Source organism: Propithecus coquereli, unplaced genomic scaffold (assembly GCF_000956105.1).
Source record: "Propithecus coquereli isolate 6110/MARCELLA unplaced genomic scaffold, Pcoq_1.0 Scaffold415, whole genome shotgun sequence".
NCBI lineage: Eukaryota > Metazoa > Chordata > Mammalia > Primates > Indriidae > Propithecus > Propithecus coquereli.
The window spans coordinates 818,240-840,665 of record NW_012149897.1 but is presented as its reverse complement, the minus strand read 5'-3'; the positions used below and the strand labels follow the sequence as shown (position 1 = coordinate 840,665).

At 40.3% G+C, this 22,426-nt stretch overlaps 1 protein-coding gene across 2 annotated transcripts in view; it reads left to right on the top strand.

The window, feature by feature from the left end:
• RAB3C (RAB3C, member RAS oncogene family) overlaps nt 1-21,968 on the top strand; it is a 304,856-nt gene extending 282,888 nt beyond the window's left edge. For both annotated transcript variants that reach the window (XM_012653150.1, XM_012653149.1), the window contains exons 4-5: nt 2,056-2,180; nt 21,553-21,968. In XM_012653150.1, the coding sequence (XP_012508604.1) occupies nt 2,056-2,180; nt 21,553-21,740 (313 nt within the window). In that variant the 3' untranslated portion in view covers nt 21,741-21,968. The remainder of the gene's footprint in view (nt 1-2,055; nt 2,181-21,552) is intronic.
• Nucleotides 21,969-22,426: the final 458 nt, after the last annotated feature.

The window sequence follows — 22,426 nt, the reverse complement described above, 5'->3', positions numbered from 1 at the left end:
AGTAAGCCCTATCATTTGCACCCTGGCCCCAGCTCCTTCCTTACATAGCTGTCACACTCTCCTGTGAACTTCCATCACTAATCTCTTTCTGGGTATCTGATTTCTGGCTGTGCTACCAGGATTAGAACTTTCTCCATTAATATAAGGACTCTCTTCCAAAGGCCCTTCCAAGTAGGCTAGCCCTTGGCTTGTAAGGCCTATAGGAACAGAGGGATAATGGAAAGAAAATTACATAAGGAAATATGATCAGATTTGAGATCCTTTAAAAGAAACTTTGGACTTTCTTTGTAAAAATATATTAACATTTGAGATTCAAGGTGTCCAAGTGTGGGATTTTTTTACACCTTAATTCACTATGAATTCATCACTTTTTCACATACTCCACACATCAGATGCAGTGAGGAAAAGATATAGAGTTTAGAATTTCTGTCTTTATTGCTCCAGGCCATGGATACATGCTGAATCTGACTGGTGCTAAAGGAATATAATATTAACTTAGGTATCAGAATTAGAAAGGTCAGACCTCCCAGATTTTTCTGATATAATATGCTGTGCCTCTGAGATGTACAGATAAAATCAAGAGTATATTTCATCAGACACTTGAATCTCATTTGAAAACTTGTGTGTACTTGGTTCAGGGGAATATTCTGGAATAAAACCCTATGTGCCTCTTAGCTCTTTCCTTTCTTCTCAGGAGGGAGGAACAGTGATTATAGCTCATTGAAAGTTCTCCTGCTGCAGTTTAAAGCTATTTGTTTTTTATTCCCTCTTCAAGCTGAGAACAGCTCATTGCTATTTTCTATTCAAAACTCCTGAAGGACAATTGTTAGTAGAACCATTCCCAAGCTTCTCTTTTAACCCTACAAATATATTCCTTCAAACGTTAATCATTTGTTTGGGTTTCCAACATTTCAGTATTCCTCTCCTGACCACCCCCTGGGCAATATGTCTTTCCCACTTATCTTGGACTGTTGTTCCCAAATAAGAACAGGGCCAATATAAAGGGAGAATTAGAGAATGTGGCTCCCTCTCAGCTTTCTCTCTGGATGACAATAAATGCACTAAAACTTCACTTATCAAACTTTTAATGAGTAGTATGGAAACGTGTTTAGGAGCACAGGGTTGAGAGCCGTATTGCCCCATATTTCCCAGGTCTGTCACTTCACCAGCTGAGTGATCTTGGGCAAATTATTTACTTAACTTCTCTCTGCCTCATTTTCCTCAACTGTAAAATGAGGATGCTAATATGTCCCTTGAGTTAGTCTAAGGATTAAATTAATGTAGCATATGTAAAGCTTTTAGGACAATACCTGCAAATATAAACTATTTTAATTATTATCTAATTTTCAAAATCAAAAGTTGGTTTTTGCATCATGATCCATACTGGAGGCTTATTCTAAATTCTACATATCCCATTTATAGCACTTAAAATGCCAGCTTATTGTATTATCATCTTGCTTCTAATCAACCTGGCATTTTTCTCCTAGAAATGTAAGGTATGAGTATATCACTGTTCATGATTCCTTTTTCTTAAAATTATCATTCCCCTGGAGTTCCTAAGCCCCAATTGCCTTAGCTCTTCAAGTTGTTATGATAAAGCAAAATAATGTTTTTGTGTGATGGGTTGTAAGTGGATTGACTAGTTATCTACGTTTCCCTGGAACTGAGGGGTTTCTTAGGACATGGGACTGTTACTGCTAAAACTTGGAAAGTCTTGGGCAAACCAGGGTGGTTGACTACCCTAGCTGTAAAGATATTACCTAAGGTGGGTATACAAGAAGGAAAAGAAGCAGCAGAAGTAGCATTAATCTCATCAAATACAAAAGAGTTCTTAGTACACCACCAGTGTTCCCTTGATTTTTGACTCATGCAATCTCTGATGAATATCTCAAAGGTGAAATTGCACTGAACTAATTAATTCTAAATGTCAGGCATTTATTTGGGATTCATTTTTTTTTTTTTTTACGTTATCATCATCTGTGGAATATATTTCATCTCCTTCATATTATGTTATTCTTCTCTCTGATCATTTTGTGCTTGTTCCTTTTCTTTTAGGTCAACTCAAATCAAAACATACTCTTGGGATAATGCCCAGGTTATTCTGGTTGGGAACAAGTGTGACATGGAAGACGAGCGGGTCATCTCAACTGAGAGAGGCCGACATTTAGGAGAACAGCTTGGTAAGAAGCAAATTAACAAATTAACCAGAAAGAGATCTTGGTTCTTAGTTGTAACACTGTACAGAGTCCCAGCTAATTGTCAGGATAGGATTAATGAAAAGTTTGTCAACCTGACAGTTGGAAGCAGCACATCCTCCATAGGGAGATAGTGGCTTTCTTCCCATTTACTGTGGTATCATTAGAATTCAAGTGCAATTACAGAAACAAAAATGATACCTAGAATTTTGGCCTTAATACAAGGTATTCAAATTCTTATTCCATAAGAACATAGTTTATGTCCTGGGACTATTTCTTTGGCTTTCTTCTCCATACACAACATTTTGCATGGAGTGAGCCTCTTATTTTATTGTGTGATTATTGTCGTCAAGTTTACATTGGAAGAGGATGATGGAATAGAATAGGATATATCCTCGATTCTGGTTCTGGGAATATCACTGATAAGCCATGTCACTGTTACAAACCTCTTTAAGACTCAATTGCCTCATCTCTTAAGAACGAGTACCATAACCCATGCCTACTTAACCAAATCCTTATAGATAAGATCAAGTGAGGTAATAAATATGAGAGAGCTGAAGAAAAGCAGTAATTTCAGACACAAAATATTGCATCTAAAGAGAAAGATCCTGAAGTGAATATGGTAGAGTTTCAGTGGAAAGGAGGGATTGATGATTGATTGACTCAAGACATTTTTACTGAGCACCTATTAGATGCCTTCCATTGTGCCAAACATCATGGGGTTACTCGAGTCCCTGGGCTCAAGTTGCTTTCAGTCAAGTGGGGAGACTAGAGATACACACAAGAAAGCAGAAAGAACGAGACAACAAAAACAGGCCAATGAGAAGCTGATGAGCTAGAAGGCAGATGCCAAGAGGAAAGCAACAGGGAGAGGGAGGCAGACCCAGGGAGGGAGAAGACATTGCTAAAGATGTGGGAGTGGAGTGTGATAGGAGGCAGACACGGAGCAGAGAAGACAACTGGAGAGCTAAGACGTGGAAATGGGCAGCACCACAAAGAAGAGGTGAGTGGTGGGAGGAGATGGAGAAGCTGTGGGTGAAGTGGCTTGAATGGTCTCTGAAGGGAGCAGAACTTGAAACTACAAAAGACAGGAGGCATTAGGAGGAAAGGGCACAGGGGAGCATGGACTCTGAGATGAGCAAAAGTTGAGAGGACAGTAAGTAGAAAAGTTAGAGCCTAGCACAAAGTTGCAGAAGTGAGTTGTAGGTTTGGGGAACAATCCCAGCCCTAGAGTGAAGGAATCGGAATTCTTTGTTCATTTTTTTCTGTAGACCACTGAGAACATTGAGCAATTCTTAGCAGAGTCTGACTTTCCAACCTTTTTGGCCAGGACCTGGAATAAGAAATACATTCAATCTAGCAACTCAGTGCATAAATATGTAGAGAGAGCAATTGAAACAAGTTTCACAAAACACATTTTAACTTTTGCTGAGATTCACTGTATTTTCCATCTTAATCTCTTTCTTCTTCTTCTTTTTGTTTTAATGATGGTCTCAACCCGCTAAGTTGATCCCCAAACCCAGTAATGTGTCTCAAATTTGAAAAACACTGCGATGAAGGGGGTGATTTGGGATAAATAGGAAAAGCAAAGACCCTCTCAATGGGTCACTCTTTCCCTTGGTAATCTCATAAATGAACTATGTACAGTCCACTCTGAAAGCCTGACCATCTCCTCATGAGATTAATGAGCTCATTAGACTAAAAGCTATCACTGGATGACCATAAGAACCCTTCCACCAAATGTTCTTAGAGCACCCCTGGTGATCTAGAGCTGATGTATGGTCTCGGTGTGGCTGTTCTTGAGCCTTTATCTTCTCTGTCATAGGGCCTCTTCCCATTCCAGCAATTAAACAATGTTTTAAGAAGTTTGAAAAACTTGGAAATCTTTCTTTAGTCCTCTTAGTACCTCAGAAAGATAGGAAAGGAGAATAGTAGATCCCCAAGGAAAGAGAGAAAGGAGACCTGGGTGAGGGTTGGCAGGATGGCTTCCTGAGGCTGCTTTATCCCCCCTGTGTTTTCTTAACTAGCCAGGTGCATACCATGTGTGGGAAGAAATTGCTACTGAGATGTAGGCTGTCTGTATAAATACAAATGAAAACTGTTTTGTTCCAAGACAAATAGATCAGAGCCAAAAATTGTTTAATGGCATTGGTACAAAAGAGGCAAGTAACCACCTACATTTTTTACCACTCTGATAAGTTACTTGGGTATTGAGAAGAGCAGGTTATGAAAGGGGATGTTAGAATGACGGCAATGCTTCAAGAGTGACTTTCCCTACGACTCCACTGATGGGCACACACAAACCCTTGTCGTTCAGTACACAGATGTGGCAAAGTTCCTGAAACTGTGAGGCAGAATGTTTTATGCTCCTGTGCAAGTTCTTCCAATGGTTTCTAATTGATTTTTTGCTCTCAATTCAATAAAAAAAAAACCCAGCTGTTGTCATAGCAACCAACACATGTGCTTTCTTGGAGAGTCATTTACCTCCTTTTATGTGGTTTGGTCTCCTCATGACTACACACGCTTCTACAAACGATCATGAGAGAGCATTTTGTATTAAAAAAAACCACGCTTACAATCTAAATTTAAAGATTTTAAAGGTCTTTGCTTTGTTTTTTAAAATTACTGGTAAAATTCCTTTCTCTAGAATGTCATCACATATACACAAGGATTAGGCATTGTTTTGTTTTTAAATGTCATTACCACACGTTTGCAGATGGCTCAAAATAACTGCTTTACCGATCTGGTTACAATTAATTCTCCATTGTGGATTGTTATATCCATTAATTTGCTCATTCTAATGAAAGTTCCTGATGGAACCAAGTTGTAGCTTAGCTCTTTAAAATTCTTGTATGGCAGCTGCCCTTGCCAATCAAATTTAGTTCCCCAAACATTTATCAAGTGTTTACAATATGCCAGGTACTGAGAATGGAATGAAAAATAACCCTACCTCCTAGGAGCAAACAATGAGCATTTTTCTGGCCCTCCCTTTCCTGGCCATTTTGTTTTATTGGGTCCTGTTGAGCACCCTCTCTGTCACTTTGGCTTCTATGACATGGTGCACTCTGTTCTCCTCCTCCCTCTCCAGGCACGCATTCGTTTCCTTGGTAGAATCCTCCTCCTCTTTCTATCTCTTGCACTTTGGCTTTCTACCCTTGCCTACCACTCTTCTGGCTCTACACTCTCCCTTGGATATTTCCATCCATTCCAAGGTCTTAACTCCACCTACAAACTAATGACTGCCTTGGCCTCACGCTGGAGTTTCAGAGACCTACATTCACCTGCCAGCTGTGTGTATTCACTGATTTAGGGTGGTCATCTAATCACCTGCAGCTAAATCAACTGAGAGGTTCTTCTCCAAATGCACATTCACCAATATAAACTGAAGCCTGCTGCATCAGAGTTTTTGAAGTTGAAGCCTAAGTTATACATTTTTAACAAACACTTTTGTGACTTTTATATAATAGTCAACTTTTAGAACACTGGTTTGCACGTTAGGATAATGATGAGCTTTGGCAACAATTCCTGACTCTCTCCAAAAACTCCCTATCACTGATATTATTTTCCAATGGGTGTTTTTAACATTTAGTCTATATGTAGGTACCTATAATAATATATAAGAATGTTTTGTCATTTTTATTTTATATTAAATTTATAATATGGCAATAATATATGCAAAATCTCATAAGTTTTAAATGTAAAACTATAAAATGTTAAATGAGAAAAAAATTGAGATATATAATTAGACATACAAGTTTTTCTAAAATAGAAGTAATTTATCTGGGAATAAGAACAAAGAAAGAAATTCATGGAAGGGAATGGATTTGTATTGCCTTGAAATCACAGGTGGAAGAATACTTGAACCATTTCTATAAGTTCTGAAAGGGCAGAGAGTATAGGAACTACTAAGCTTCCCAAAGATGTAGTCAGAGAGACAAACACTATAGATAAACTAAAATTGCTTCTGAGGAGAATTGATTATTAATAATTTGTAAGGAGCTAGTTTTGAAGTGTTTTAAATTTGCATTAATATTTCTTCCTATTACCAATTACTCTTCCTTCAAATAAGTTTCATAATATCCTGTGGATGTACGTACTAATCCCCTGCATTTGCCTCCTTGTCTAGCACAGAAACCCCATGAGAATGTCTGAAAACCACAAAACATTCTTACACTTTGCCATCTCTCCAAGCTATACAATTTGTCTCCCCTTCTTTTCCCATTTAATGACTTTTTTGTTTTGATTATTTGTCTGACAAATATTTATTAAACACCTACAGTGATATTGGGAAGTCATAAAACATGTATCTTCCCTCTCACGGAGCTTGAAGTGTGGTCGATATATTAGTGTATGTGTATACTCAAGTGTTACAGACACGTTAGCAGGGCTGGGAAACATCACTACCAGTGCAACTTGAAGGATGAAAGAGGGGCATGGAGCTCTATGAGTGAGGAGTTGCTTCTATTTTAGGAATATGAAGACTGACAAAAAGACACATTCTGTATCTATCACATTTCTACTCCATCAAGGGTAAGAGTTTGGGCATCTTGGAAACAACATGTCTTCAGTGAATGAAACATTATAGCCCAGTCAGAAGAGCCTACCTCCTTGGATTTTAGTGACCATGCTTCTGATTTCTGCTGAGTGACCCCAGGGTGCCTGACTTGGAACTCTGACTCTGGGATTCTCTGATTTGTTCCCGTGAACCTTTTAGTGTAAACCACCCTGGTCTCTCATTGCCAACCCAGGCAAGAGAGAGAAAGGCAGTGACTGCAGTGTGAATTTGTATAGTCCTGGGAACCCTGAACTTTTGGATCCATGTGGTCTGACCCTAAGCAGCCAGATTCTCTTTATGCATTTTCCACTGAGGAAATTTAAAATAGCAGCATCACACCTTCCCTGCCTGCTAAGCCACACTTCAATCGGCACACCCTTGAGTTACACAATAGGTCTTAACTGAATTTAGTTTTCTGTCTTAAAGTCCAGAAGGAAATTAGGGCATATGTAGCTGGTAAATCTATTTACACTCTGATCTTGCACCCTGCAATCTTCCAGTGATCCACATAATTCAGTGGAAGATGCCAGAAAATAACCAGACCATTATTAAGAATAAATTCTGTTAAATGCAATCTTAGTTAAATACATAATTTTGCTTTGCAAAATGTGCCCAGATTTCTGGAATTTCACCAACTAATAAACTGAAAAACTCCTTAGCCACCTGGGAGATTCTAGTCTAGTGAGAGACACCTAAACAAAGACTTTTAAAAGACAGTATGTGTCAAAATAGAGATATAGACTCAGTGTTAAAAGAGCTCATAAGATTAAAAATATCCCCCTGTTTGGAAGCTCTGAGAAAGGTCACACAGAGGAGACAATGTCTGAATCAGGTCTTGAAATATGAAAAGGATTTTGGTAGGTAGACAAACAGATGATGGTCCCACTAGGCAGAAAGAATGGCACTCCGGAGAGATGTAAGCCTGGGAAAGTTTGTATATCATGGAGAGCCCTGTCCGCAGGGCTAAAAACCTGGGGCTGTCTCCTACACATGCTGGGGAACCAGCGCTGGGTTATAAACACTGGATTCACAAGATCAGATTTCACTTTAGACCAATTACTGTGGCAGTATTTCCCAAATTTGGGAATTTAAGATCAACTGGGGTACAGAAAATATTCATACTTCTACTTATTTGTATCTCAACTTAAAATTATTTTTCAGTTATTGGGTATGTTTTATACTAGTTCAATAGTACATTATATAATTTATAAAAAGATTTCATGTATTAGAGCAGTGTTGAATCTTTTTTTTTTAAATGGTAAGGATTATATAATTTAAAATGTTTGGAGACCACTGGTTAGAGGATGGATTTGAGGGTAAGGACAAGAAGCGTAGAGTCTAACAGCAGGCTCAGGCTGTCGGGTGAGACATGGTGAGGGCCCAGAGCAGGGGTTCTCCTCCCTGGCTGTACATTAGAATCACCTAGGGAGCATTTAAAAAATCATGCCCACAACTCCATCCGTCTGTCTCTCTCTCTTTCTCTCTCACACTCACACACACACTCACACCCCAACTAAATAAGAATCTCTGACACTGGAGCACAGGCAGTTGTGTGCATTTTTAGCTCCTCAGGTGATTCTAATGTACAGCCAGGGTTGCAAACCCCTGATTCAGGCACTTGTGTTTCACTTGATTGTGTTAAAGTTGAGGACCACAGGCTTAAACCAAGAAGTGGCAGTGGGGATACAAACAGAGGGATATTTTTACACTATTTAGGTGGTAGAACTAACAACACTTGGTGAATGTCTGTATCTGAGAGGCTGAGAGATGGAGGCATAAAAGATGACACCAGGTGTCTGGCTTGAGTAACTGTTTGAAGTCATCACAAAGGGAGAATTTGGGAGTGCAATCAGCATATTAACAAGCAGAAGGGAAGACGCCCAGAAAAGGCAGAGAGCAGAGAATCAGGCAGAATGGAGATACTTGATGGAGAGTCATAAGGGCAGATGGGACAAGATTTAGAAAACAAGTGGAAAGAATTAGCCTTAAACCAAAGCACTGGAATTCTGAAATCCGTACTTTTAAATATGATGATGAATTATTGTTTAAATGCTTTGATAAGCATTGACCCACAAATGGTAGGAGGACAATGGAAGTTCAGAGGCTCTTTAGCAAAAAGAGGATTTTGCATAGCACAAGTCCCCACCCTTTTCCTTTTCATGAGAGTAGATTAGTTTTTAAGAGTTGCCTCCATTAAATGCATTTTTGTAAAACACAAGAAATTGGTACAGAAAAGTAAAGCAAATTGTAAGAACTGGCTGTTCTGGCTACCTATATGCCTGCATTGTGAGCCTTCTCTTTAGCAAAAGACCACGGCTGATTTAATGGTTTGATGGTGCACACATTTTTTATAGCTAATTTCATTTCATAGGCTTCAGCCTGTCATTAGAGCGTCAGTTCAGCCTGCCAGGGACTGTTTAGTTAGCTGGGGCACCAAAGCCAGAGAAGCACAAACAGCCCTGGTGGTGGACACACTCTCCCTTCGGCCATTGTAAAGCCTTCCTCTCAAACTCACACCCGTGTTGTTGCCTCTGGCCACCCCGCTTTAGTGAAGGATGATGGTTTTTCCTTCAGTGTTAATCCTTCTCCCCTTATCCCTGCAAAAACAATTCCATAATAAAGCCAGGCTGAGCAGCCAGAAACTCTAACGAGGATGGCATTGCCCTGAAGCCTATTTTTAAAACTTAAACCGACTGCGCCAAATATGCATTGACTCTGTTCTTCAGCAGCTTTGAAAGATTTAAATCTTAATTGTAGTATTTATAAAAGAATGGGGATTGCCAACTTCTGGGTTCAGCGGGGAGTCGCAGCAATGCTACTTAAATGCTCTAAGTACCTGTGTGCACGCAGCCTCTGAGGAGAAGCAAGGCCACCCTGCCATTATTCGCCCTGGCTCAAGTTCTTTTTGACTAAGTATTCCCAGGAGGTATAAAATAAACCAACAAGATACAATTTAATGTGCAGCCACATTATTTAGGTGTGGTCATACCCATGAGGTAGGAAGGGAAGGGATACTACTTCTGCCTGGTTCTTATCTCCCTCAAGCTCCCCAATTCCTGTTAACTTGGTCTTTGATTTATTACCAATGGATCTCCACTCTCTCTACTGGCCACTGAAATTCACTCCTCAGGCCCCTTATGAATATAGTGACCATGCACCCCAGTTTGCTCAGGTCAGCCCCATTTTATGCTTATTTCCTAGTGCAAGTATTAAAAGCACCCCCTTTCAATCTCAAAAGTGAGTCAGTTTGGAGGACAAATAACATGGTCAGCCAACCCATAAAACCCCATCCATGTAGCACCTTTGAGTGGTACACTCATTTTCCTCTTTGACATCAGGGTTCTGCACACTCCATTCTTTCCAAACCTCTACTCTGCTTATATGCTTACATTCCCCAGTGAATGACTTCTCAAGACCCTGGCAAATCCCTATTTTACTCATTGCCTTCTTAGTCAACGCCACTAATCTGGGTATGCTTTCCTGTACTCCTCTTTACTAATCCAGCTCTCTTCCCGCTTTGACCGCTGGGGTGTCACGGTTCCCATAAGTTCAGCTGTTGTAAGGACCAGCAATATGGGAAGGCCTCTTCTTACTAAAGAGCTTCCAAACACCCATTGTCTTTCTAAGACTTGTGGATCAAACCTTATTCTCTAACAAACCTCACATTTACACATCTCCTGCCCCATTTCACAAAATTTTCCATCCCCCATTTTTCCTTCGCTGGATTTGGCCCAGAAATCCCACCTTTGCTCCTTCTCTTAGGATGATCTTCCAAGCTATGCCCTCTTCCCATTCACACAAACTTGCAAACCTGTTTTGTGAAATGTCTAAAAATGAATCCAGTTCCACATAATAGAGTCTGTGTAAACTGATAGCTTCATTTTTTATTTGGTTTTCAGAAACTGAGAAGTGCAATATCAATGTTACTAAAATTAAAATCAGATATAAGAAATATAAACACAGCATCTAGATAGAGTTTAATCTCCTAATTGTTGAGAGTTGAAAGAGCTCAAATCAGGGACTGTTTGCTCACACTGAATTGTGAAATGTGTACTTGGGTGCAGCTGGCAGAGGTCCCTGTCTGCTCCTCAGCTTTGCACACTGCCCAGTGTGATTTCCTTTCTCTCAGAGTAAAATGATTAGAGCTGGGAACACTAGGGGAACAAGTCACAATAACGAAACTCACAAAGGACTGATTTCTAATTAAAATGCCTTTTTATCATCTGCCCTGGGAAATGTAAATGCCACATAGTTGGTAATATTTCTATCAGATAATCAGTGCATACTTTTATCAATAGAAAAAATACCCTTAGGAAAGGCAATCAATTTCATAAGATTTCAGAGTGGCTCTAGATCAAACAAAAGGGAACTCAATGATGTGCACTCATTTATTTCTTATTCTATTGGGTGTTTATTATGTGCCAGGCCTGTGAGAGTAAGGAATACAGTTGAGTGAGGACAATGCTCTCTTATCCCAATGGAGCTGAACAGGCAGGCAAACCTGCATACTCTCACTGCTCAGCCGAGGCACCCTCTCCTTTCCCCGTGACCACAATGGGCAGTAAATACCCTCAATTCTTGACTCTCCTTTTCCTTGATTCCATGCAGACCAACTCTATTCTCTTTTGATCGTCTCACCTAAGAAATTTTATAATTCATTAGACCACAGCTAAATGAGTACTCTTGCCCTCCATGTAGGAGGTTTGGGAGACACCCTAGTACTTTGATGGATTTTGGGAAGTATTCTGTTCTCAACAGAAAATCATCTATTAATCCTATCTTGGAGTGAGTGAGTTACTTCTGCAGATGGCTAAAGTCATGGACTTTGTAGCAATTACTTAGTAACTTTATTCTCAGCTGGTGACTTTTTATTTCCTCAATCCCAAATTCCAAAGACACACTCTATTTGGTGCCTGTAGGCACCTTGCCCCATCCATGTGCAGACTAAACTATGATATTTCATCCCTGAAAGCCATCAGAATACTTTTCCCCACTAAATCTAGATACTGCACCCTATTCTGTGTGTCTCTTTTGCCTTTAATTTTAATCGGCATTATTTGACAAGGAAGTAACCATCCAAAGAAAGATTGATCATCATCTCATCCCCTGCCTGGAGGGTTCAATGTAAAACCAGCTGCTGCCGAACAGAGAGTTCCTTTTCCAGATACAGGCTTACCAAGAGAAGGGATGATTTAATTATAATTTTCAGGATTTATCATTATATGAAGAAAAATCATTTGTATGAAGCTGCACCTAGCTTTCTGTATCTGTCTGGAAAGGAGGACTAGGCTGTGTTACTACTGAAAGGAACTCGATTTAGACTTTGAGAAGAATTTCCTGATTTTAAGAATTGGTAGACCTTAAAACATATTAGGATGTATAACAAACCCCAAAAGCGTTTTCAGGAAACCAACAGCTATAATTCTATGATGTTTCAGCGGGCACTGTCAGAATATACGAAGGTGGAATTGGGGATGTGCAGAAGTTAAGAGGGTGAGCTCTGAGTCAGACTTTAGTTCTTGTGCTGGTTTACCAAATATGTGATGTAACCAGTTTTCTCAAGTGTAAAATGAGCATTGTAAAGATACCTCCTTCATGGGGGCTGATCCCAGGATTAGGAAATAAATGCAGGATGCCTAGCATAGTATGTGCTCAATAAATGTTAGTTATATTTAAGATTCCACATCCTTGAATGACACAACGAAATCTCATTAGTTTGGGCCCTGCTAATTAAAAATGTATTATACTATTTGCTCTATTTCATATGTATCCCTTGCAGCAAAAATAACCTGCTGATTGATAATGCATATAAATGCTATTATAAACTGAAAATCCAATACAAGTAAAAGTTATTGATGTTTTCATTGACAATTCGTAAGTAGGCTGGGCTAGATATTATCTCCTTTATCATTGAAAGCCTATTGAAATGTTACAAAGTTACAAAGGGAATATTTAACCCATTTAAGATAACGAACTCTTAAAACACTTGGCACTGTTTACAAATAAGCAGCCCCTCCGCCAATCATAAATGATCCTTATCTCTTTACAAAAACCAATCTGACAGAACCTCGACTTCTCAACACTTTAGTAGTTGTTAGTGCAGAGGTTGAAGTGCAGTGACAGTGCATTTCTTCAAATTTTTCAGAAATGTGTTTTTCCTCGAGGGTGAACAGAGTTGGTTTAATTTGTTTGATATCGTTTTGTCCCATAGGACAAAACCAAAATGATATCATGTGGAATTCTGTGCTTTCTAAATGCCATCTAAAAATAATGTGATGGACAAAATTGCTTACAGGTTTAGTCACTTCATAACCACGAACAAAGGAAAAAGTGATTCACTTTCCTTCCATTTCTCCATTTCCACTCCCCCGCTTCTCCCAGCCAATTAACAGTAATCAGTCCTGTAATTAGCCAGCATCTGCTGGACACCTGCTCGTGCTGGGCACTGTGTTAAATATTTCGAGGGATATGGAGAAGCCTTTATGGAATCTACATTCTAATTGGGGAGCAAAATACACCTAGTATGGGCATGGTTAGGGAATGTGGAGTGACTGCTTAAAGAAGTTTCTTTTCGAAGGGGATGAAGATGTTCTGGAATTAGATAGTGGTAGTTGCACAAAATTGTGAGTTTACTAAAATCTACTGAATTGGACACTTTAAAATGGTAAAACAGTGAGTTTTATGTTATGTAAATGTTATTCTTAGCACAAAACAGCAACTAAGTTCCAAATACATGGTAGAAAAAGCTTTGGTTGAGAGCCGGTAATGCTCAGTGTGGGCTGGACTCCCACAAGACCTGGGAGCTGAGTGGGAACCCAGATATATCTGGAAGAGTTCAAGCTCAGACAGCTACAGGGGACAGGCAGGTGATGTAAATAATTAGATGAGCAAAGCAGCCAGGTGGAGGATTCAAACACAATTTGTTTGCAGATGAAATACATAGGAAAAACATTTTCACAAAAGGAAAGAAATGCTTTCTCCTTTCTCTTCGAACAAGTAGCTTTCATTTCCCACTGTTAATAGATACGTGGATGCCAAGAAATATAACTGCACATGCAAAGAGAACTGACAACGAAAACATGGATTTCACGTCAGAAAGATAACCAGGAGTGATAGGCACCTGTGGGCACTGGAATGTCCAGCTGAAGTGTGCCAGCCAGACTCTACCAGCGTGTGCCCTTGCACACCCACTGATGATGCCGATGTTTAAAGATAATTCAGAAATCTGCATTTTTATGTTAAAAAAAACTGATTGTTTTTTAAAAGATTGGCTCAAGATTAAGATTTTTGCCATCTGAGGGCCAGATGTAACACACAGCGAACTTCTACCTGGAAGGTTAAGTTGGACTGGGAGGCGAGAGAGGATGAGGCAGATTGCTTCAAGGGGAGACTCCACGGGCAGAGCTGCAGAGGGGCTGGTACCGAGTCCACTCACGAGACAGGAGGGGACAAGCCTGGCTGAAGCAGGGGTTTGGGGCGTGTGGGTCTGGGCGTGGATAGGTCAGGGGAAGTCAATAAAGGTGGTGGGAAGCGAATGACAGGCTGTGGGGCCTGGATTTAACCCTGCTGAGAATGATGACTGGCAGCATGTGCAGCCTTTACACCAGCAAGCTCAGACAGCTCCTCCCTCTGCAGTGCTGAATGGAGCTTTTCCCAGCTACGCAGAGGGGAAGCGCATGTCTGGAAGGGGAAGGGCAGAGAGGAAACCTTCTCTACGTGGATCAGGATTTGCGAAGGCCATGGAATGACCCTCGCTTGCACAGTTTCAGAATCCTGACAGAAGCAAGAGAAAGCTACCATCTGGTCGTGCTTGGCTAAAGGCAAGAACTCAAGGACTGAAATACTTGACCTTTCTTTTTTTTTTAAGCCACGCTAGCCTTTGGCTGAGCTCCTGTTCTTGCTTTTCTCTGGCTTTGGTCTGCTTTCTTTGGCCCTTCTTCAGACAAGTGGATCAAAAGCCTTACCCACTCCTCTTCCTAAAGCCTGTCTCTGGCCTGGGGCCCAGCGCAGGACAAGCTATTAATAATATGACAGTTTGCCCTGCTGCTCAGCACTCCCTACTTCTGGCCCAAATGTCACCCACCCAGCAGCAGAATAGCCTTTCCTTGCAGCTCCGGTTCATCCAATTCCACAGGAAAGGGGAGACAAGACATCAGAACTGCAACTAGAATCTGGAAATAGAAGATCTTCTGATTTGGGAGTTTGGGAATAGAAACTTAAGGACAGATTATAGATTTTTAACAATTAGAGATGTAAATTGTTTACTGCATTATGATTTTAGTAGCTACTTTCCCGCCACAGAAAAAAATGGCAGTGTAATTTTTTCTTTCAAAATAAGTTTAAAAGATCAGAGTGCCCCAAACTGTGCTTAAGAGTTTCCTGGCGTGAAAAAAGAGCAAAAATGCGGCAGAACATCTTAATGAAAACAGGCAGCCTTTCACAACGTGGTATAGCTATTGACCTATGGGAATGAATCAAGTATTGCCTATGAGGTTGTTTTAATGCTCTGGAGAAAGGGGCAGGAAAAGGTGGTTAAATACTTGATACTGGAGTCGTGATTATTCCCGTTAACATAGGGTAATCACAAGTGTAATGGAGTCTCTGTGGGGTGTTGTGACATTTCAGTGCTCTTCAAGTGCCAGAGTAACAGCCTGAAGCCTGCCACCTCAGTGAGCAGCATGCTTCAGGCCTACAGACCCTGCCGGCTGCCCTGTGAGCGTCACTCTGAAAAGGCAGCAGACTTCTGAGGCTTCCATTGCTCTAAGGACCTTCCTTCCTAAGTGGAGGGGAGAGCGCCAGCGCGCCAGGCAGCGTGGGCGCATGTTCTTCACATGCACAGAACGTATTCGAGTGCCCTCCCGGAGCAGCAGCTGCTCTTCTCCTCCACTGAGGCCAGAGGAAAAAAGGGTTGGATTTAAACACCTGTGTGAAGGGTTCTTATTGGGCACAGGGAGACATTTCAGGTAGAGGATTTCGTCAGTGTCTGTCACTGGCACGGTTTCCCCAATCAGCCATGGAGATTCTGCGGAGAATCTTTAAGGGCAACAAACATTCTCATTCATTTAGGATAGTGATTCATTCTTTTTTATATATATAATAGCTTTATTGAGATATAATTCATATACCGAACAATTCACCCATCTAAAGCGTACAATTCAATGATTTTTAGCATATTCACAGAGCTACGCAACCTTCGTCACATTCAATTTTGGAACATTTTCATTACTGTAGAAAGAAGCCTCACGCCCATTAGCATTCACTCCCCCTCTCCCCTCACTCCCTACATCAGTCCTGGGTTCTATAGATTTACTCATTCTGGACATTTCATATAAATGGAATCATGTATCACTAATGCGCGGTCATTTATATGTGGCTTCCTTCACTTAGCATACTGTTTTCTGGGTTCATCCATGTGGTGGCATGTATCAGTTTCATTACTTTTTATGGCTGGATAATAGTCAATTATATGGATATATCACATTTTATTTATGCATTCATCAGTGGATGGACATTTTAGACTGTTTCTCCTTTTTGGCTATTATGATTAATGCTGCTATAAACATTTATGTACAGGGTTTTGGGTGGACTTATGTGATCATTTCTCTTGAGTATCTAGTAGTGAAATTTCTGGGTCATTTGGTAACTCTGTGTTTAACCATTTGAGGAAATGCCAGACTGTTTTCCAAAGAGGCTGGTGTCATTTTAAATTCTAACACTATCAGAGGATAGTGAATCTTTTTTAAAATTGTGGTAAAATATACATAATATAAAATCTACCTTCTTAACCATGTTTAAGTATATAGTTCACTAGTGTTAAGTACATTCACATTGTTGTGCAACGAATCTCTAGAACACTTCTCATCCTGCAAAGCTGAAACTCTGTACCCATTAAACAACAAATCCCCAGGACTCCCTTCCCCGCAGCCTCTGGCAACCAGGATTCTACTTTCTGTGAACTTACCTACCCTAAGTACCTCCTATGAGAGGAACCATACAGTATCTGTCTTTTTGTGACTGGCTTATTACACTGAGCATAATGTCCTCATGGTTCACCCATGTTATAGCATGTGTCCAAATTTCCTTTCTTTTAAGGCTGAATGAGGCAGTGTATGTGTATACTCCATTTTGTTTCTCCACTCATAGGAGGATGGGCACTTGGGTTGGTCCTGCCTTTTGGCTATTGTGGATAATGCTGCTATGAACGTGGGTGTACAGAGGAGAGTGACTGCTAACCTTTCACGTGCATAAGAAACCTAAGCAACCTGTTAAAAATGCATATTCTGAGGACCCATCTGCCCCTTTTGATTCCAGTTCAGTATGTGTGGGGTGGAGTTTAGAAGCTTTTAAGCACTTCAGGTGATTCCAATGTGGGTGGACCTCCGCGCCTAGGAAGTCACGTTGTGGGATCACACCCCTTGGGCACTAGAGTGAAATCTGGTTTGCACTCTCTGTCACCTCCTTTAGTGACACACACATCATGAAGAGGACAGAGGTTGGCTTTGTGCTTCTTCTCTTCTTTTCTCAGCATAGCTAACACGTTTAAAAAAAAAAAAAATCTTTCCAAGCTTCTTCGAGTCCTTAACATCAAGGGGACGTGAAGTAAGTGGTAACATATAGATTAGTGTCCAGCCATGCTTAGAATGGCTTTTGAAAAGGGCAGGAAGAATCCTTTCAGGATCAGGCATGAGAAGTCCTAAAACAAATATGTGCTGGACCACAGTGCCAAGCTCATCCAACTTGGGAAGTGCTTTGCCTCTGCCAGAGAGAAATTAGGAAGGTTCTGTTAAGGGAAGAATGAGAAAGAATGATCAGAGTTTCTATGGTTAAGTGAAAGGCTTCACTGATTTGCTGATGAAGAAATATATGTGCGCTACAAGTATTAGCACCAGATGATGTAGTCTGAGAGACAGGTGTCCAATGCTGGAAGCTAAGTCAGTAACCTATTTATCAGTAAATCTGTGTCAGACGTAACAGTTGGCTTGCTGTGTGACCCTGGGCTACTTATTTGATCTTGCTGACCCATACTTTCCTACCCAGTAAATTGGAAGTGATCTTCAAACTGTTACAAGAAAGGCTGTTTCTGAAGCATCATTCACTGATGTGCTGGCTGCCCACTGATGTTGGTGTGTACAGATGGGAGGTTAAAGATTTCTGAGGACAAGCTCAGTTTCTACAGTCGATGTTAAAATACTGAGATATTGCGAGGTAATGACCATAAAATCTAACCACTTAGTAGAAGGATAAAGGCTATAGTGGTCGGATTTATGGTTATTATTTAGGCCGTGAGCTGTAAGTGCCCATGGGCACACACGTCTGTGGGCATGCGCAGCTCACAGGCGGGTGATGAATGAAGACACTGAGACACGTGGATAGAAAATCATGTATTACACACTAAACACTCATTCTCCCTGAATCTAAACAACATGATAAAATACTAATGATTTTGATCCTAAATATCTCATTTTATGACAAACTTATGACAAGAGAGCCCAACATATTTGGTCAATGAGAGGCAGCCTAATTTCCAGAACCTTTTATATCTCTAATTCTATAATTCTGTATAAAGATACAGATGTCACAATGGCCATCTTGATGAGTCTTAAGCAGTACAAGATGTCACAGTGCTTTTGGGATCTTTGGAAAAGATTATTTCATTTGATTCACTAACAGTGTTAAATCTAGCTAATTACTTCCTAATTATTTAAATTGATGAACGTTTATGGTATATATTGTGATTATTAATTAACATAGAGCTTGCAATTCAACTGAAACAAAATAATAGCTTGCTTCTGCGGGGTAACTGGGGAAGCAAGAGAGCATACAAGTTCATAGTTCAAACTCCAGCTTTGCCATTTACTAGTTGAGCAAGGAAATATTTGAGCGAATTACTCAGCCATCCTGTGCCACCATTTCCTGATCAGTAAATTGAAAAAAATAATGGCCCCTACTAATGGATAAGATGGGTTAAAATGTATAACGTGCCTCGAATAGTATCTATTATATAGTAATCACTCAATAAATGTTAGTTTATTATTACTATTGTTGTTATCATAGCATTTTCCAGGTTGCTTAGTACTTTTACCTACATTTTTTCATTTCAGCCTCATGACAACCATGTAAATTAAGTAAGGCAAATGTCATAAACAAAGAAAGTGAGGGTAAAAAGAGTGACTGGCTCATGGTCTCAACACTAGTAAGTGTTGATAGTAGCACTAGACCCCACATCTTTTGACTGATAATCCATCTCTCTCACCATACTCTGGTGTCTCCTTCTCAACCATGCTGAATAAATGGGTGCTATTATAGCAAGGTTTTCTCTCCCTGGGATATTGTCTCCTTAGCCATGCATTCTTAGGGTTCCAGGTTAAAGTCAAGAAGCTGAGAGCATTCTGGCTTTTGAGATCAAGGATCATTTTACTAACATCAAGCTGTACACCAGCCTCGTAACATGTCTCAATGCCTAGAGCAAAGGAGTCACATTCGACAAAGGTTTGTGTGGACCACCATCTTTTCATAATGGCTAAGTCTTTTATGATATCATTCAAGTTCAGTGCCTTCCCAAATCACGCTAATAAGAAATGTTAGCAGAAAACATGAGAGAATTGAACCTGTAAATGAGAACTCTGTACCAAATTCTGAGATTTTTTGTTTCCAAAGTCTCATCCAGGGATCTTGAATTATTCATTGGGTTCTTGGTATCTTAATGGTGCAAAGCACCCTCCTGTTAGCTCTGGGAAAATCCTCACAAGAAGCAAATAGTTCTGATGTCTTAGCAACAGGATATGGTTTAGATTCATAATTGCCCTCCCCTGAATCTGGATCAAATTATTGGAAGGTGAATGATCCGGCTGTATAGACTGTACTGACATTAGAAAAGAGAGCTCTGTTAATACCAGATGGCCTTATCTGTAGATAAAGAAATGCAAAGCTGGCTGGGTGGCTCACGCCTGTAATCCTAGCACTCTGGGAGGACGAGGCAGAAGGATCCCTTGAGCTCAGGAGTTCGAGACCAGCCTGAGCAAGAGTGAGATCCTGTCTCTACGAAAAACAGAAAAATTAGCCAGGCGTCATAGCACATGCCTGTAGTCCCAGATACTCAGGAGGCTGAAGCAAGTGGATGACTTGAGCCCAGGAGTTTGAGGTTGCTGTGAATTAGGCTGACGCCACAGTACTCCAGCCCAATCAACAGAGCAAGACTGTCTCAAAAAAAAAAAAAAAAGAAAAAGAAAAAGAAATGCAGACTATAAGAGAGCTGTATGATCATTGTCCAGAGAGATAAAATGAAAGAGAAATACAAGCCAAAAATGGTTTGAAATATCCACCTCTATTTTATAGAACCTGGATCTACTAATGTTCTTCAGCTCACATCTTGCAATTGTTTACTTGGATTTTAACAATAGATTAGCTAGTGAAATTCAACTTTGAGATGTAGTCATCTGACCAAATAGTATCATAACTAAATTATAAATTTTAACTCATGAGAATTGCCTTTTGTTGTCTATCCTTTCAATAATATTTAAGGAAATAAGTATTTCTAGGTTATCTGAGGGATTTTTGAGACGGATGCAAAATATCAGTCTGTGCTTTGTCCTTTGGCCCCAGGAGCTGGGATGAAATCACATGATTTAATCACTGTGAATCCATGTGGCTCCTCTGAGATAGGGCCAGATGTAACCAGAAGGATTTATAGGGTGTAAAATTTAGAATGGATTAGAAAAGCCTTTCTGTGTTCAGGCCAGCACATCCTAAATCAACGTCCCCTGAATGGACCAGAGCAATCCCTGGCTGGCCTAGTGGGGAGGTTGTCATGGCAACTGACTGGCAAGCTCAGCCAGTGGAATGTGAATGCAAACAATAGAGTGATAAGATTGTGTACAGAGCAGCGTGCTAAGGCCGCTTCTGCCCAGGTACAGTGACACATCAGAAGAAGTATAAAACTGTCACTGCATTTTGTACCGTCACACAATTCTGGCAGCTCATTTGAAATGTATCAAGTGTCCATCCCCAGATGTTGGTAAAAAACATTGCTGCTGATGGATAACAGAAGCTATGGGAAAATCAGCACCCAGTTGGTAAGTGCAATGGTATAAAAAGCTCTGGAGGGCTGTTACGATAACAGTACTCAGAAATGTCCTAAAGGAGGTTGAAACAGGCTTACGGCAAATCCTATGATTCTTTAGTGCCACCTTGTGTCCTTAGATATTGAAAATTTACCACTCTCAGATCCATCACTGGGCAACAGCAGGGCAGGCAGGGAAAAAGTTGCAGCTGGATTATGTTGGAGCTTAGTAGTCTCTTTTGCAGCAGAATATGCACATGAAATCTTTTGAGCCTCCAGTTAATGAAAAAAATAAAATTAATAATTTTGATAGAATCTACAATTTGGAAAAGAATGCCACATAATACCAGTCCTAGGAAAGATTGCAAGAGGCTACATGATGGGCAGTGGGTGGGAGAAAGGTAGCAAAGACAGAGAATTCTTAATGTTGTCATTACTAACTCTTGGAAAGGATTTTTTAAAAATTCTATTCAGGCATGCTGGTGACATAAATTAATTGATAGAGAAAAATGTGAGTATCACTGATTCCACTTTATAACTCTTGTTCATGGTTAATGGGTAGAGATGGTAGCATTTGCTCAAATGGCACCTCATGCCCACTTCTCATCTCTTACCCACACCAAACCCACGTCCACTGCTGGCTGGCCCACCATCAACTTATCACCATTCAAAACCACAATCCAGTCCTAATTAATTTCAGAAACATGAAATGACCAAGTTGTGTTTCTGTGTGTTTCTTCCAGGGTTTGAGTTTTTTGAAACAAGTGCCAAGGATAACATTAATGTCAAGCAGACATTTGAGCGCCTTGTGGATATCATCTGTGACAAAATGTCAGAGAGTTTGGAGACTGATCCTGCCATCACTGCAGCAAAGCAGAACACAAGACTCAAGGATACTCCCCCTCCACCGCAGCCCAGCTGCAGCTGCTAATGTCCCCAGACACATGGGTAGCTCCCGGGGGGCTCTGGTTGCTAACAAACAGCATTTATAAATGGTCTATTAGCCTTTGTTTATACTGCCTGTAATTATTTGAAGGAAGTCTGATTCAATGGCTCGTACATGCATTCAATTCTTGGGAGATTTCCTGTGTTAATATGTGGCAAATATGTGATCTTAAATTTGTAAGGACTATCCACCTATAAACATGTGGTACTTGCATGTGACTTGTTATTTGTCTTCTAGGCTCTTTTTGTTTCAGATTTCTTCTCAGGCTACTGCTAGGGGCCTCAGACTATAATTTCACTACAACTGACTTTTGTGCCATCAATTCAAATTATGCTATTCACTTGTAGGGATGATGATCAAGGAATTGCTTATGTGAGTGCGTGAGCAAGGGGAGATGTCAGGAGACTTCATTTGCTTTACTCATAACTGAAAATCACTGGAAACTTTGCTCATGGTTAGGGACACTGTCATGGGTCTGGTCAGTGCTGTTAGGAAATGTATTTTTCACTGTTATTAATAACAAGAGATTATTGACTATAAAGAAACTGAAATACTGTTTTTAAGCCCCTTGCAAGTTTCCTAAGTCATTAATATTAACCTGATTGGAACTAGGTTTAAACAATAATCCTAGCTTACTCGTTTATATAAGTAAATACTCTATTCCCAGGACT